General features: G+C 35.4%; 1 protein-coding gene across 2 annotated transcripts in view; it reads left to right on the forward strand.

Moving 5' to 3' along the window:
* The window catches only part of LOC140756896 (fatty acyl-CoA reductase 1), a 30,522-nt gene extending 16,084 nt beyond the window's left edge, over positions 1-14,438 (forward strand). For both annotated transcript variants that reach the window (XM_073092432.1, XM_073092433.1), the window contains exons 4-14: positions 5,389-5,555; positions 6,154-6,244; positions 6,865-7,010; positions 8,021-8,130; positions 8,736-8,807; positions 9,653-9,773; positions 10,449-10,571; positions 11,422-11,541; positions 12,174-12,325; positions 12,965-13,070; positions 13,800-14,438. In XM_073092432.1, the coding sequence (XP_072948533.1) occupies positions 5,389-5,555; positions 6,154-6,244; positions 6,865-7,010; positions 8,021-8,130; positions 8,736-8,807; positions 9,653-9,773; positions 10,449-10,571; positions 11,422-11,541; positions 12,174-12,325; positions 12,965-13,070; positions 13,800-13,938 (1,347 nt within the window). In that variant the 3' untranslated portion in view covers positions 13,939-14,438. The remainder of the gene's footprint in view (positions 1-5,388; positions 5,556-6,153; positions 6,245-6,864; positions 7,011-8,020; positions 8,131-8,735; positions 8,808-9,652; positions 9,774-10,448; positions 10,572-11,421; positions 11,542-12,173; positions 12,326-12,964; positions 13,071-13,799) is intronic.
* Positions 14,439-14,731: the final 293 nt, after the last annotated feature.

Below are 14,731 nucleotides of genomic sequence, written 5' to 3' on the forward strand. Positions count from 1 at the left end.
CAATGGTTAGATACCTTTGAAAGTGAATGTGCACGTTTACAAATAGATACAGATTTACAAAAAGTAGAAATTCTTAGATTACTATTGGATGATACTTGTATAGATTGGTACACATCAATGATTATCAAACATACTATAGATTCTGTTTGGTCTGTATGGAAGAAAAGTTTAAGTGAAACATTTGCTGATAAAGGCTGGTCACCAGTTAGGTATGCTATGAATTTTAAATATATACAAGGATCTATGTTAGAATATGCTTTAAAAAAACAGAGACTGTTACTAGAAATAAACAAATCAATAGATACACAAACCCTGATTTATTTGATTGCCACCGGTCTACCAAACTTCATAATGGACAGAATAGACAGAGAAAGTCTTAAAGAAGTAAATGACTTATTAACTGCATAAGAGGACTAGAGGAAAGTTTAACTAGAAAACACGATACAAAGAAAGCCTTAAGCACGGGAAATAAATACAATAAACAAGAAATAAGACAAATTGAAAAAAAATCTTGCAGGATTTGTGAGAATAAAGGAAAATTAAATAGATTTCATCCAGAAAATGTGTGCTGGTATAACTATGAAAAAAAAACAACTGATGACAAAAACCTACATTCTAATTCAATATTAAAAGTTGAATTGAGTAATGAAGATCCAAAAAACTAAAATTCCCTCCACTAATTGAGATTAAGGTGATGTTAAATAATACATTAGAAGCTAAGGGGCTGTATGACCCTGGTTCACGAATAACATTAATAAACTCAAAATTAGTTCAGGTCAAGAATATAAAGCCAAATTATTGTTATGACACAATAAAAACAATAAGTGGAGGGGGTAAAACTAAAGGGTTAGTTACACTGGATGCGGAGTTATTGCAAAAGAAGAATAAAATAAATGCATTTATCTTTGAACATAAGAATTTTGAGTATGATCTAATACTAGGATTAGATTCAATATATAAATTTGGATTGACTCATGATGAGAATTTAAATATCCAAATACAAAAAACAGACAATTTTAAAATATGTAGTAAAAATATGTTTGAAAATAAGCAGACTGAAAATAAGGAAATAAATATAGAAGAAGAGGAATATGAAGTAAATTTTAATGAAGGTATAGATACAAACGAATTTAATATAGATACAGAATACTTAAATACTGATCAAAAAAAACAGATAAGCATATTATTGGACAGTTACACGGAAATTTTTGCTAAAAATAAATATGACACTGGGAAAGTGAGGAAGTATGAAGCCTGTATAGATTTGCAAGTTGAAAAATATTGTTATAAAAGACCATATAGATGTTCAGTCCAAGACAAGATAGAAATAGAAAATCAAATCTCACAACTTTTAAGACATGAATTGATTGAAGAATCTTACAGTCCGTTTGCGGCACCTGTCACCTTAGCATTTAAAAGGGACGAAGGGAAAAAAAGTAGATTATGCATAGACTTCAGAGATTTAAATAAAATTATTATACCACAATCACAACCATTTCCTCTCATAGAAGACTTAATAACAAAAACAGTAAATTGTAATTATTTTACAACTCTGGATATAAATTCAGCTTTTTGGTCCATACCATTAAAAATCACAGACCGATATAAGACTGGTTTTGTAACCCAAGAGGGTCATTACCAATGGACCTGTTTACCATTCGGCCTTAAGACATCACCTGCCATATTCCAAAGGATTTTGGGAAATATTATAAGGAAAAATGGACTGACAGGATTTGCAGTGAATTTTATTGATGATATACTGATCTTCTCTAAGACATTTGATGAACATATCACACACTTAAAAAGATTGCTGGAGGCTATTCGAGAAGAAGGTTTCAGGCTAAAATTAACAAAATGTAAATTTGCATCAGATTCTGTTAAATATTTAGGTCATATATTACAAAAGAATACGATTACACCTCTAAAAGACAATTTGAAGTCAATAAAAGATTTTCCTGCTCCTCAAAATAGAAAACAAATACGACAATTTTTAGGAAAAATAATTTTTTATGGAAAATACATTCCGAATGTCTCAATAGTTCTTGATCCTTTACATAGATTGCTGAGAAAAGATCAGAGATTTAATTGGACAGAACAGTGTGAGGATGCATTCCAGAAAATTAAAGATTATCTATGTTCCAAACCAATACTAGCCATTTATGATCCACAAGCACCAATATTTATTTATACAGATGCCAGTGCCATAGGAATAGGAGCAGTTTTGAAACAAATTCAGCACAATGGCGAAGAAAAACCGGTAGCGTATTTTTCAAAAAAATTAAAGGAGTCACAAAAAATTAAAAAAGCTATATTTTTAGAATGTTTAGCCATAAAAGAGAGTATAAAGTTTTGGCAGCATTGGTTGATTGGAAACTATTTTACTGTTTATACAGATCACAAACCTCTAGAGAAGTTAAATATAAGAAACAGACCTGACGATGAATTAGGTGATATGTCACATTATCTGTCACAGTATAATTGTGAAATAAAATATTTTCCAGGAAAAAATAATACAGAAGCAGACTGTCTCAGCAGAAACCCAGTATTAGACATTAATGAAAATATTGAAGATAACTTAAGAACGGTAAATATTGTTGATATTAATGACATAAAATATGATCAAGCACAAAATTTTCAAATAAGAGAACTTGAGAAGAACATTGTTTTAGAAGATGGAATTTATTATGAGAAAAGTGGGAAAAATAGGAAAAAAATAGTTCTAAGTGAAGATTACAGTAAAGCTATAATAAAAAAAACTCATGACAAATATTGTCATATTGGGATAAATCAAACCGAATCGAAAATAAAACAGTTTTATACAGCACCAAATCTATCAGAAAATATTAAAGATATATGCAAAAACTGCGAGATATGCATAAAAAATAAAACAAGGTTAAATAGAAAATATGGTTTTATGTCGCAATTGGGTCCAGCTAATAAGCCTTTTCAAATAATGTCTCTGGATACAATAGGAGGATTTGGGGGTCAAAGATCGTTAAAAAGATATTTACATCTACTAGTAGATCACTTCACGAGGTACGCATATATCCTATGTTCTAAGAATCAACATGCTCGAGACTTCATCAAACTTATAGAAAAAATTCCTAAAGAAGAAAAAATAGACATATTACTCTCTGATCAATATCCAGCTTTAAATTCGATTGAATTCAAAAAATACCTGAAGAACCGAAATATTCAATTAATACTTACAGCGGTAGACGCACCGTTCTCAAACGGCTTGAACGAAAGACTAAATCAGACTATTGTGAACAAAATAAGATGCAAAATGAATGAATCGAAAGGGAAAACAAATTGGGCAAAAATAGCGGAAGAATGTAGAAATAGATACAATGAAACAAACCATTCTGTAACAGGATTTTCTCCTAAATATTTGCTATCTGGTGAGTCTACAGACTTGTTACCACATGAATTAAAAGTAAAACAATTGTTAACAAAAAATTTGGAAGAAGACAGGAAAGTAGCAATCCAAAGGTCAATAAAATCACACGAATATAATAAAATTTTATTTGCCAAGAATAGATTACAACATGAATTTAAAAAAGGAGATAAGGTATATGTTGACTATGGAAACAAATTAAACAAAAAAAAATTGGATGAAATTAGAATTGGTCCCTTTGAAATTGAAGAAAAAATATCGGATTCAGTTTTTAAAATAAATACTGGTCGTGGAACAAGATCTATTGGACTATATCATGTCACAAAGCTCATTCCTATGCTTGCTGATTTTTAAGTTCTGCAGCTAATTTTTACTGAACATATATTAAAAAAATTGCTTATCAAAGGGGGGAGATATAAGCTTTGATGACATTTGTCATTTGTCAATGTTGTATAAAACTCGTATTTTTCAATATTATTTTATATTTCTTGAAAACCTAGCTATGTTTGTTTATTAGTTTGATTTAAATACGTAAAATAATATTTAAGTTAACAATAGTAAGCATGGACATTTAATTGTCGATTCTTTGTTTTAGGTAAGTACCTAAGCTTTAGTTGGATATTTTATATGTAAATGTTAATATTGTATTTAATAAATAAACTTTGTTTTAGATGAATCACAGTGTGTTATGCTTCAAAAGAAAATAGCCCCTGATCTTATATATGTATGGCCGAAGATCGAACCCGGTACTCTGTGCGTCAGACCGGTGTGGTGACCGTTCCGCCATGCGATTCATCAATAGATGATGTATTTGAAAATAACTTATTTTTGTTTGGTACAACCCTTTGTAATTCGACTCCGGCGGCACCACCGCCACATCTATGTCTGTCTAATAACAGCAGTGTCAATTGCTGCTGTGTTCTAGTTTGAAGTGCTCTTAACTGAGGCATACTTCCAACATACATTGCATTCCAACTTAGTCCTCACGGATAGCAACACATTTCTAGCTTACTTAGATAGGAATGTAATTATATCTGGGATTGGTTATATATATGGGATTGGTTATATATGCCCATGAGCGACTTATAATCAGATGGACTGTTTTTACTACTTTTATATTATAAAATAGCTTCAAACTTTACTAAGAACTTATTACGAAAATTGTTAGTAGCTAAACATTCGCACAGTAACTCTACCTTGCATTGCGCAAAGTATATACTACAGCAGCATGTGCAATGGTTCTAAGATATGCCGTTGGGAAAGGAAAAGTCGTATCATAGTGCACAGTGTTTCTCAAGCGGCTGTGACCCCCTGGGGGTCGCACTATAAGGGGGTCAGAATGTCGTGCCGTCTCATTAACAAAAACTCCGAAAACTGTTTTAATAAGACGTTATCGCTTAAATATATGGGTTCTGTACAACCAAATTTTCATTCATTTTTATTTTTAGTATTTGTAATATTTTTATTTTCAGTGTGTTATATTTATCATGTGACAAGGTTTAATAGATGGCGCTGAAAATAGCGGTTTCATTTAAATTTATTTTCAAGCTATTTTTATTTTTAGAATTTGTTGTTATTATGGCCCCCGTTATACATACTCTGTAAACATTGCAAGTGTCTATCTATTACGGTTACATAGAGCCCTGCGACAGACTGACAAATGAACAGACAGCGGAGGCTTAGTAATAGGATTCCGCTTGGGTAAGGAACACTTAAATGGCGCTTCTGAATTGTGCTGTGGTGTCCGCAACTCTACCAAGAGATGGAGTTTCTAAATTGCACTATCGATGCTTTTCAACATCCAGTATATGTACAAGCTCCGAACTAAGACCGGCGGAAGATATCCTTTTGCCAAATAACAAACCTTTAAAAAGATTATAGCACAAATAATACCTAGAAAGGGGGATCTAGCATTGAGTTTTACTTCACGTGTGCTTTTGTCCCCTATTTCCCAATTTCTATTTCCTATGCTATTTCTATTTCTCTTCCAGCTGTTCGAGAAACTCCGCAACCTGCGTGGCGGCGTGGAGCCCCTGCTAGCCAAGATGCTCATAGTGTCCGGTGACGCGTCGGCTCCGGGCCTGGCCCTCAGTGAAGAAGACAAGCAGATGATCAGAGATGACGTCAATATTATCGTACACGCGGCCGCTACTATACGGTATTGTTTCTTAGAAATAGAAATAGCATTTCTGGAATGATAGCCTAGATAACTAAAAGTCTTTTTTATAATATATGAATAGCAGATGGACATGCAATCCACCTAATGTTAAGTGGCTACAGCCTCATGGGCGCTAGCGACTTACATATGTGTAATCACAACTGTAATCAACCCTAGATGAGATTAGATTCCTACCGGAGATCGACTACAGGTACGCCACTACTCCTGAGGACTAAGCTGGAATGCCTCCGAAAAGTATGTGTTTGAAAATCCTGTTTTTTTTTAATATGTGGCTATTAAAAACTAATTAACACTTAGTGGTGAAGAAAAAGATCGTAACCAGAACATGTATGAGAGTTTCTTAACAAGTTTGCAAATTGTGTGAGGTTTACCAATTCGGTATTGGTCGGTAGTAAGATGTCCATGGACGGCAGTAGCCACTTACCATCAGGTGGACTGCACGCTCGTCTGCTACTTACATATAATTCGATACAAAACTAATGATCAAACAGAAAATAGAAGCAATAAAACTAAAAAAAATATTTTTCACTTGATTTTAATTTTAAGATGTACTTGCATATTATATTTTTTCTTTCAGATTCGATGAAGAGTTAAAGAAAGCCGTTCTTTTGAATGTACGAGGCACTAAACTAATGTTGGAACTGGCGAGAGAGTGCAAGAACTTAGTGGTAAGTTACCACAACACACACACGCACACTCACGATCACACACGCGCACGCACACACACGCCTGCACGCACATACATACGCGCGCGCACACACACACACACACACACAAACACCCACACACACACACGATCACACACACACACACAATCATGCGCACACACACGCACAAGTATACATGCATGATCACCTATACACACTGACAAACACACACTGACACTCGTACACGTAGTATGTGCCCAGTAGGAGGAAATTTAGAACGTGTTTCGTAAATTGCAAGTATTTATCAATTATGGTCCACGAGATAGAGCCCTGTGACAGATGGATAGATAGCGGAGGCTTAGTAATAGGGTTTCGTTTTTTGCCTTTGGGTACGGAACCCCAAAAACAAGTTGTAAACCACAGAAGAAAGTATATTATTAAGTAATCAGTTGTTAATTTAAATTGGAAAAATAATCGTTAAAAACGGCGAGAACTTAGTTGCCAAGCTATTTAAATAAATAATGTTCTTTTTTTTAAACTAATCAGTTGTTAATATTTCATTTAAATTTTTTTTTTAAAAACGGCGAAAACTTACTTGCCAAGCTATCTAACTCAATCCTCAAACTCAACTTCCTTTCCAGCTGTTCATCCATATCTCGACAGCATACTGCCATCTCCACGAGAAGCTTCTGGAAGAGAAGCCGTACCCCCCTCCAGCTGACCCACACAACATCATCCAAGCCATGGAGTGGATGGATGAGGAAACCGTTGAAGCTATAACACCTAAGTAAGTTTCTTTCTGATACAGAGGTAGCTAATAAGCATGCAGTTCACCTGCTCCTGACCCCTGCGGTAGAACGGTCACAAAACCAGACGCGCAGAGGGTTCCGGATTCGATTCCCGTCCAGACATTAATGAATTTAGATTTATTCTCGGGACTGGGTGTTTTATTTTTGTATGTCCATGGCACCCACGACACAGAATCCGAGTGTCTGGCTGATAGTAGAAAGCATCTTGATTTGCCAACGGCGTCGTCTTCGATAGCATCTGATCTCCCCTTTAGAGATCTAAAAATCGTCTTACACATTACACATTCCACATCTTACACTTAGACGTTTCTAAGAGAGGCATTTACCCCCTTCCTATGTATAATGTAACCACCGTCCCATACATCACCTCCCCTCTCCACCTGGATGCTCGGCTGGCGACACCCTTAGCCACTTCTATAAGCACCATTGCATAAACATCAATAAATAGAACGAAGGTGGTAGAACCTTTTGTGGTTCGACTCCGGTGGCACCACCGCCACACCTATTTCTGCCTAATAACAGCAGTGTTAGGCGCTGCTGTGTTCCGTTTTGAAGGGAGACATACTTTTCCGAGGCGTTCCAGCTTAGTCCTCAGGGGTAGCGGAGCATCTGTGGCCGACCTCAGGTAGGAATATCTAATCCTATCTGGGGTTGATTACAGATGTCCATGGGCGGCAGTAGCCACTTACCATCAGGTGGACTGCATGCTCGTCTGCTACTCTTATATTATAAAAAAAGATAAAAAGAAAAAAAAAAGATAGAAAGATAAAAAAGATAAAAGTCCAGATAGCATTGGAGTCCTACCTGAAGTTGGCCAAACGCGTTGCTATGTCTGAAGACCAAATTAAAACACCTCGTCTCCCTTACCACACTTCAAACCAGTATACATCAGCGTTATAATCGAAATAGGTATGGTGATGGTGCCTCCGGAGTCGAATCACAAAAGGTTCCATATTTCAGTGATAATGATTACTATTGATGATTCCAGGTTACTCAGCAAGTTACCCAACTCGTATGCCTTCACGAAGGCTTTAGGGGAAGCTCTAGCGGTGGAGGCGATGCAGGATATCCCCGTCATAGTGCTCAGACCTTCGATTGGTAAGATTTAGTTAATTATTTTATAAGTCATGTGCTAATTTTCACTAATTCCTCAAGAGATGGCGCCACAAGATTCTGAATCACGCTATCGAAGTTTTATCAATATCTTGTATATACAGGGTGAACTTTTAAAAAATGGCCATCAGGGCAAAACTATTAATGTTTGATGAAAAAAAATATGTGTTTTCTTTAAATTTTTGCCTTTTCTTTTAGCTATATGCTTCTCAGAATTTGATACTTATTAGCGACACTATCCGATACAATAATACAGTATGTGTGTTTTTTACAAAATAACTAGCTTATTCCGATTCCCGGCTAGGGAAAGATATATTTAAAAAACCTAACGATGCAGTTTTAGTTCTTATCAAAATCGGCCTCGTAACTCCTTTCAGCATTTTTCGCTAATCCATATAGTTTCGGATTTGGCTCTGAAGGCCCATTTGAAAAAATCACCCTGTATATAAGCTCCGAAATAAGACTCCAAGATTATTGACCAAGACTATATTCTGAGAATAATATAAAAAAACCTTTTTTTTAAAAAACGTCTTTAACGTATTTTTTAGTTTTGATTCCTTATGATCTGCTACTGATATTTGATCTTTCAGTGATTCCAATTTGGCAAGAGCCTGTGCCAGGCTGGACTGACAACATCAACGGTCCCACTGGACTTCTAATTGGTAAGTATTATATCTTCTACGTCTTCTCTCCTCTCCTAGTCTTTATATGCTTTTTAACATGCTCTTATTAGCTTGACCTGTATGTATGTATGTAACGGAATCTTTGAACTGATTTTTCCTTTGAACGGTCTGATTAATTTAAAATTTTGAAAAATTATAAAGAAACGATGACAATACACGATTTTAATAAATTTATCCCGTTCTTCTCATCAGCATCGTCAGGAATCAGGATTAACGATTTTCCTTGTGCGATTTTAGCGTGGTTTTTAGTTTTTAAACTATAATTATATTAGTGATACATGCAGGTCGGCTGCGAAGTGTAAACATAATTGACACACAAAGTTGACCAATATACTTTTATACGGTTCCGTACTCAAAGGTAAAAACGGAACCTTGTTACTCGTACTAGCCTCCGCGTGTCTGTCCGTCTGTCACGGGCCTCTATTTCTTAAATAGATAGATAGACACTTGACGCTATAAGAACAAATACTAAAAATAAAAAAAAAACAACTAAAATTTTAGTGGTAAGGAACTCTCCTTGTGCGAGTTCGAGTCTTACTTGGCCAATTATTTTTTAATCGTAAATTTCAAGATATATGTCAGCGATTTTCAACCTTTTCAAAAGAAGTCATTACTTCGAAATATTTTATTTTCAGTGCAATATTAATATCAATAAATATCGAAGTCAGTAATTCTACAACTTAGAAATTCAATGTTAGCGTTAAAAAAATGTAAATTAAATAACTTTTTGCTGTCCTTTCGTTTGCTTTTGTGTTACGTATTTTTTTCCGTCTGTTATTCTATGTTGCAATTATCCTATTTTCTTTCTTTCTTTCTTATTCCAGGTGCTGGCAAGGGTGTGATCAGAACCATGTATTGTAAGAGCAACAGTTACGCAGACTATCTACCAGTTGATGTGTTTATCAACGGTATTATGATTGCTGCTTGGAACTATATTAAATTTGGGTAAATTACAAATGCTATTACGTAAAAATGACGCTCTAAAATGTATGAAAAAAATCTAATATCGGATGTTCAGAGAATAGCCGTTATTGTATGCCATCTTGCACGATGAATAAGAACCCTTAAGGTAACCCTTAAAGCCTTAAACCCTTAGGAAAACGGTTTTTTTTAAGATCGAAATAACAAGTAAGCTTGCAGGCATCTAATGGTAAATAATCTTTGGCATCTGTCATGGACAAGTGTAACGATGGATCTATAAGAAAAAATGTGTTTTTTGTTTTTATAATATAAGAGTAGCAGACGAGCAGGTAGTCCACCTGATGGTAAGTGATTACTGCCGCCCATGGACATGTAATCAACCCCAGTTAGGATTAGACATTCCTACCTGAGGTCGACCACAGACGCACCGCTACCCCTGAGGACTAAGCTGGAACGCCTCGGAAAATATGTCTCCCTTACCACACTTCAAACCAGAACACTGCAGCGTTCAACACTGCTGTGAAGCAGAAATAGGCTTCAATGTCGAATCACATAGAGATTTTACCACCTTCAAAAATCCTATTAAAATTCAAAATTTGACAACTTTCGCAAAATAGAAAATAGACAACAAATGATTTTTATTATCAGGCGCGGTCAAAGCATGAATTTTAAAATTGTAAAAAAAATATAACTCCACAGGGACAAAGCCTCGAATGTGATAAACTTCACGTCGTCAGCGGAGATCAAGATCACGTGGCTCGAGATGATTGATGCTGGGAGAGACATCATCATGAATAGGGTGCCACTTAATGGGGTTGTGTGGTGAGTGGCCTTGAACCTAGATACTAATACTAAGGTTTCACAGAAATAAAATAAATTACAATAAATTAATATATCATATAAATTATTTATATAAAAAAGCAGTGATAGCCTAACGGTTAAGAAACTCGGCCTCTCGATCGAGGGGTCCGAGGTTCAAATCTCCTCCACCTCTCATCAACCTCTGATTTTTATAAATTTATGTGCGTATTAGAAATTAATTATCACTTGCTAAAATGGTGAAGGAAAACATCGTAACCTGCATACCTGAGAGATTTATAAAAAAAAATCAAAGGTATGTGAAGTCTACCAATACGCACTTGTCCAGCGCGGTGGACTATGGCCTAATCCTTCTCATTCTGAGAGGAGACCCGTGCCCAGCAGTGGGACAGTAATGGGTTGATGATGATGATGATGATAAATTATTTTAGAAGTTATAATTCTTTTGTAAATAATAATAAGTGGCCTAGTGCGAGTCGAACTTCAACAAAGAGGGTTCCGTAGCACCAAATCGTGTTTCGTATATTTTTCATTTGTTAATTTGCTTATTATGGTAGATATAGTAAATTCATTGTGAAAATCAATAATACATCATCTTATTACAGTTCAACATATAGTACGAATAATGACGAAAAATACTGGTTTTTTGTATCAGGACCCATTTTCATTTTTAGTATAGCGGCTATAACAATACACTCAATAAAAAAATCTATCTATTTATTACGGTTAAAAAAATAGAGCCCTGTGATTCTGTGACATACGGATAGACAGCGGCTTAGTAATAGGGTTTTACCCTTTGGGAACGGAACCCTAACAATGGATTTCTCTTTTCATATATTCTTCTGTCTTCTAGGTACCCAGGAGGTTCAATGAAGCACTCTCGTCTCTACCACAACATCTGCGCATTGTTCTTCCACTGGATTCCGGCAATTCTGATAGATATTCTTCTCTTCTGTTTGGGATATAAGCCTGTGTAAGTATTCTTTGTTGTAGAAGTAGAATGAGAATTGAGCATGCAGACCTACTGATACTGTTCAGTATTTAGAACTGGTCGAAATACTGATTATAAATAAAAGGAGTAAATTCAAAATTTAAAAGGTTGACGTTTCTGTCATAACACACATTGTACAGACAGTCGGTATTCGGATTTCGTCACGGGACGTATAATATAATTTATATTTATTACGGGGTCCTGGGGACCTATTTGGGAGTCGCGAGTGTGTGTGCATCACGGTCGATCGGTCGCCGAAGGGATCACCGCACAACTCTACGGTATTTATACATTTATTCACCTACACTATCGTCACTAGCGCACAAGGGTTCCAAATTATATTTCGGATCAATCAGCGCCCTAAAACTCTACAGATACCTTCAATAATTTAAACCATGCAGTCCTATCTCACGTCTGCTATTATTGTTGGAATATTATAATTATGATTTTGCCGATTTTGCGAAAAGATATCAGAATATTCTCAGCGTGGGACGGAATTGCGCGCCGATGTAACACATAATTTACTTATAGTTATTTTCGCTCAGATAATTTTTGTTTTAATACATAAAAGAAATAAGCCAAAGAAGTGTAACTTATTATTATTTGTTTTACAGGTTAATGCGTGTCCACCGTCGTATCAGCAAAGGATTTGATGTCTTCGAGTATTATACTAACAATCAGTGGGATTTCAAGTCGGATATCGCTCAAACTGTGCGCACGAGACTCAACCCTAGGGAACGACGGGACTTCAAGATTGACGCAGTTGGTATGTATTGTTATAGAGGCAAACATGCAGTCCACCTGATGGTAATTGGCTACTGCCGCCCATGAACATCTGTTATCAACCCCAGATAATATTTCTAACTGAGATTGCAACTAATGCGTTTCAACGAATGAGGACTAAATTGGAATATACTCGTAATATAGAAGTAGCAGGTGAGCATGCAGTCCACTGATGATAAGTGCCTACTGCCGCCCATAGACATCTGTAATCAACCCCAGATAAGATCAGAGTTCAACTCGAGGTACATCACAGATGTGCTGGTACCCCTGAGGTCTAAGTTGGACCGCCTCGAAAAAGTATGTCTCCCTTACCACACTTTAAACCAAAACACAGCAGTGCGACACTGCTGATATTAGACCACCTTCAAACATTTCAAAAATTGCATTACCAAGTCACATTCCAATCCTAACTTTTATATTATAAATGCGAATGTGTGTTTGTTTGTTATACTTTCACGCCTTAACTACATAACCGATTGTCATGAAATTTTGTACACACGTTGTCAGGGGTTCAGAAAAGAACATAGGGTACTTTTTATCCCAAAAGAAAGTACCGTTCTCAAGGGATACATAAAAATCTCTCGCCGCTCCTAAAAGCTACTAAAGATAATATAATTTTCAGGTTTGGACATTTCCAAGTATTTCGAAGACTGCATCAGAGCTGCCCGCATCTTCATCCTGAAGGAGTATGACGACACGTTACCAGCGGCTCGACGGCATATGACCATGTGAGTTTTGACCATTTACAATGGCAATTTACAATGGTGAGGGTTCCGAGGAACTATTCGACCTTCTACATCACCATTCCTCCATCGCCGAACCACTACTCGCCAAAGGATAAAGTTCCATCCACACCAACTAGACTCGTGGCGGTCCTCCCCGATTCGGTTTGAACGGACGTTCGTGCCACGAACGTGTAAGATGTGGAATGAGCTTCCTAAGCTCTTCAAAGGTACAAAAAGAGCTTTCATCCAAAATCGGTGATGCGTTGGCGACTCCTCTGGTGTTGCAAATGTTTATGTTGACTACTTTCCATCAGGTAGCACTTTTGTTATGAAACCATGTGTCTTGTGTTTTTTAGGGTTCCGTACTCAAAGGGTAAACACGGAAACCCTTATTGAATATCGATAGTTAAGTTACTATTGATAGTCGACAATTTTAATTTTATCGATATCGATTTTAATCATAGATATTCATAGGCTTGTGTAAATAATAATAAACATACGGTATTGTTGTTTTTAGGGTTCCGTAACTTAAAAATAAAAATACTTTGAAAATAAATGGGGGTCGCCATACAATATATTTTTTATAAACCGACTAAAAATATAAATAAAAGAAATTCGATAGTACGGAACCCTCCGTATGCGAGTTCAAATTGCACTTGGCCAATTATTTTGTACTATACTTTTAATTTTGATATTTTGTGTTTTTTTTAATTAAAATTCTGTTTTTTGCAGCATGTGGTTCGTTGACCTCGTGGTAAGATGTCTTTTCTGGGGGCTTATGCTCTACTGGCTCAGTGGATGGGTGTCCACCCTCTTCTCAAGTGTAGCGGGTTCGGCCGATGAAATACTAGTTGCTACGCAAACCAGCTAATTTTGAAGACTATTTTACTAGAAATTAAGATTTTCGAAAATTCACTTTCGTAAATTAATATTTTCGAGAATTTATTTCACAAGATAAGGATTTTCGAAAACTCATTTTAAGAAATGAAGATTCCGAAAATTAATATATGCCAACTGCAGGTCGCGTTTCAAATCCTGTAAGAATCTATTTTTAAACAAAAAATAAGTGTGTTGTTAGTTTTGGTTGTAAGCCAGGTGTTTAAAAAATGTCGATAGCGTGATTCAGAATACTAGTAACGCCATCTATTGACGAGTAGCGTAAGTTGTATTATCGGAATAAATAAGATGTAGATCTTATTTTTTGTAATTGAAATGGAAATCATGTAAATTGCCAAATTTTTTTTAGAACTATATTTCCAATGTAGTTGCTATCTTTTTCTATGTTATTGGAATAAAAAATATACGTTTTTTTAATTAATTTTGTAAGGAAAGGTGTATTGTATAAATGTAAATATAAGTTTTATAATAAAGTTTTAATGGTTTCATTTGGACTATAATAGTACGAGTAGCAAGGTTTCATTTAAATCCTTTTAGTATTGCAGTGCGAAAAACATGTATAGACAATAATAAATTTATGTATTTCTAAAGTATTTATATTTCAAAGAACCGATAATATATCTATATTATCCTACTGACGTAGGGTAAGAACAGTATTTAGAAAACCATTTTATTTCACCCCTCTTTTATATTAAACTTCATACTGCAGAGAGCTCAAGCTGTATCTCCCAGTTTAATGGACCGATTTTAATTAAACTTATCACATA

This window comes from Epargyreus clarus, unplaced genomic scaffold (assembly GCF_041222505.1).
Source record: "Epargyreus clarus isolate Ecla_fem2 unplaced genomic scaffold, WU_Ecla_fem_2.2 ptg000036l, whole genome shotgun sequence".
Classification (NCBI taxonomy): domain Eukaryota; kingdom Metazoa; phylum Arthropoda; class Insecta; order Lepidoptera; family Hesperiidae; genus Epargyreus; species Epargyreus clarus.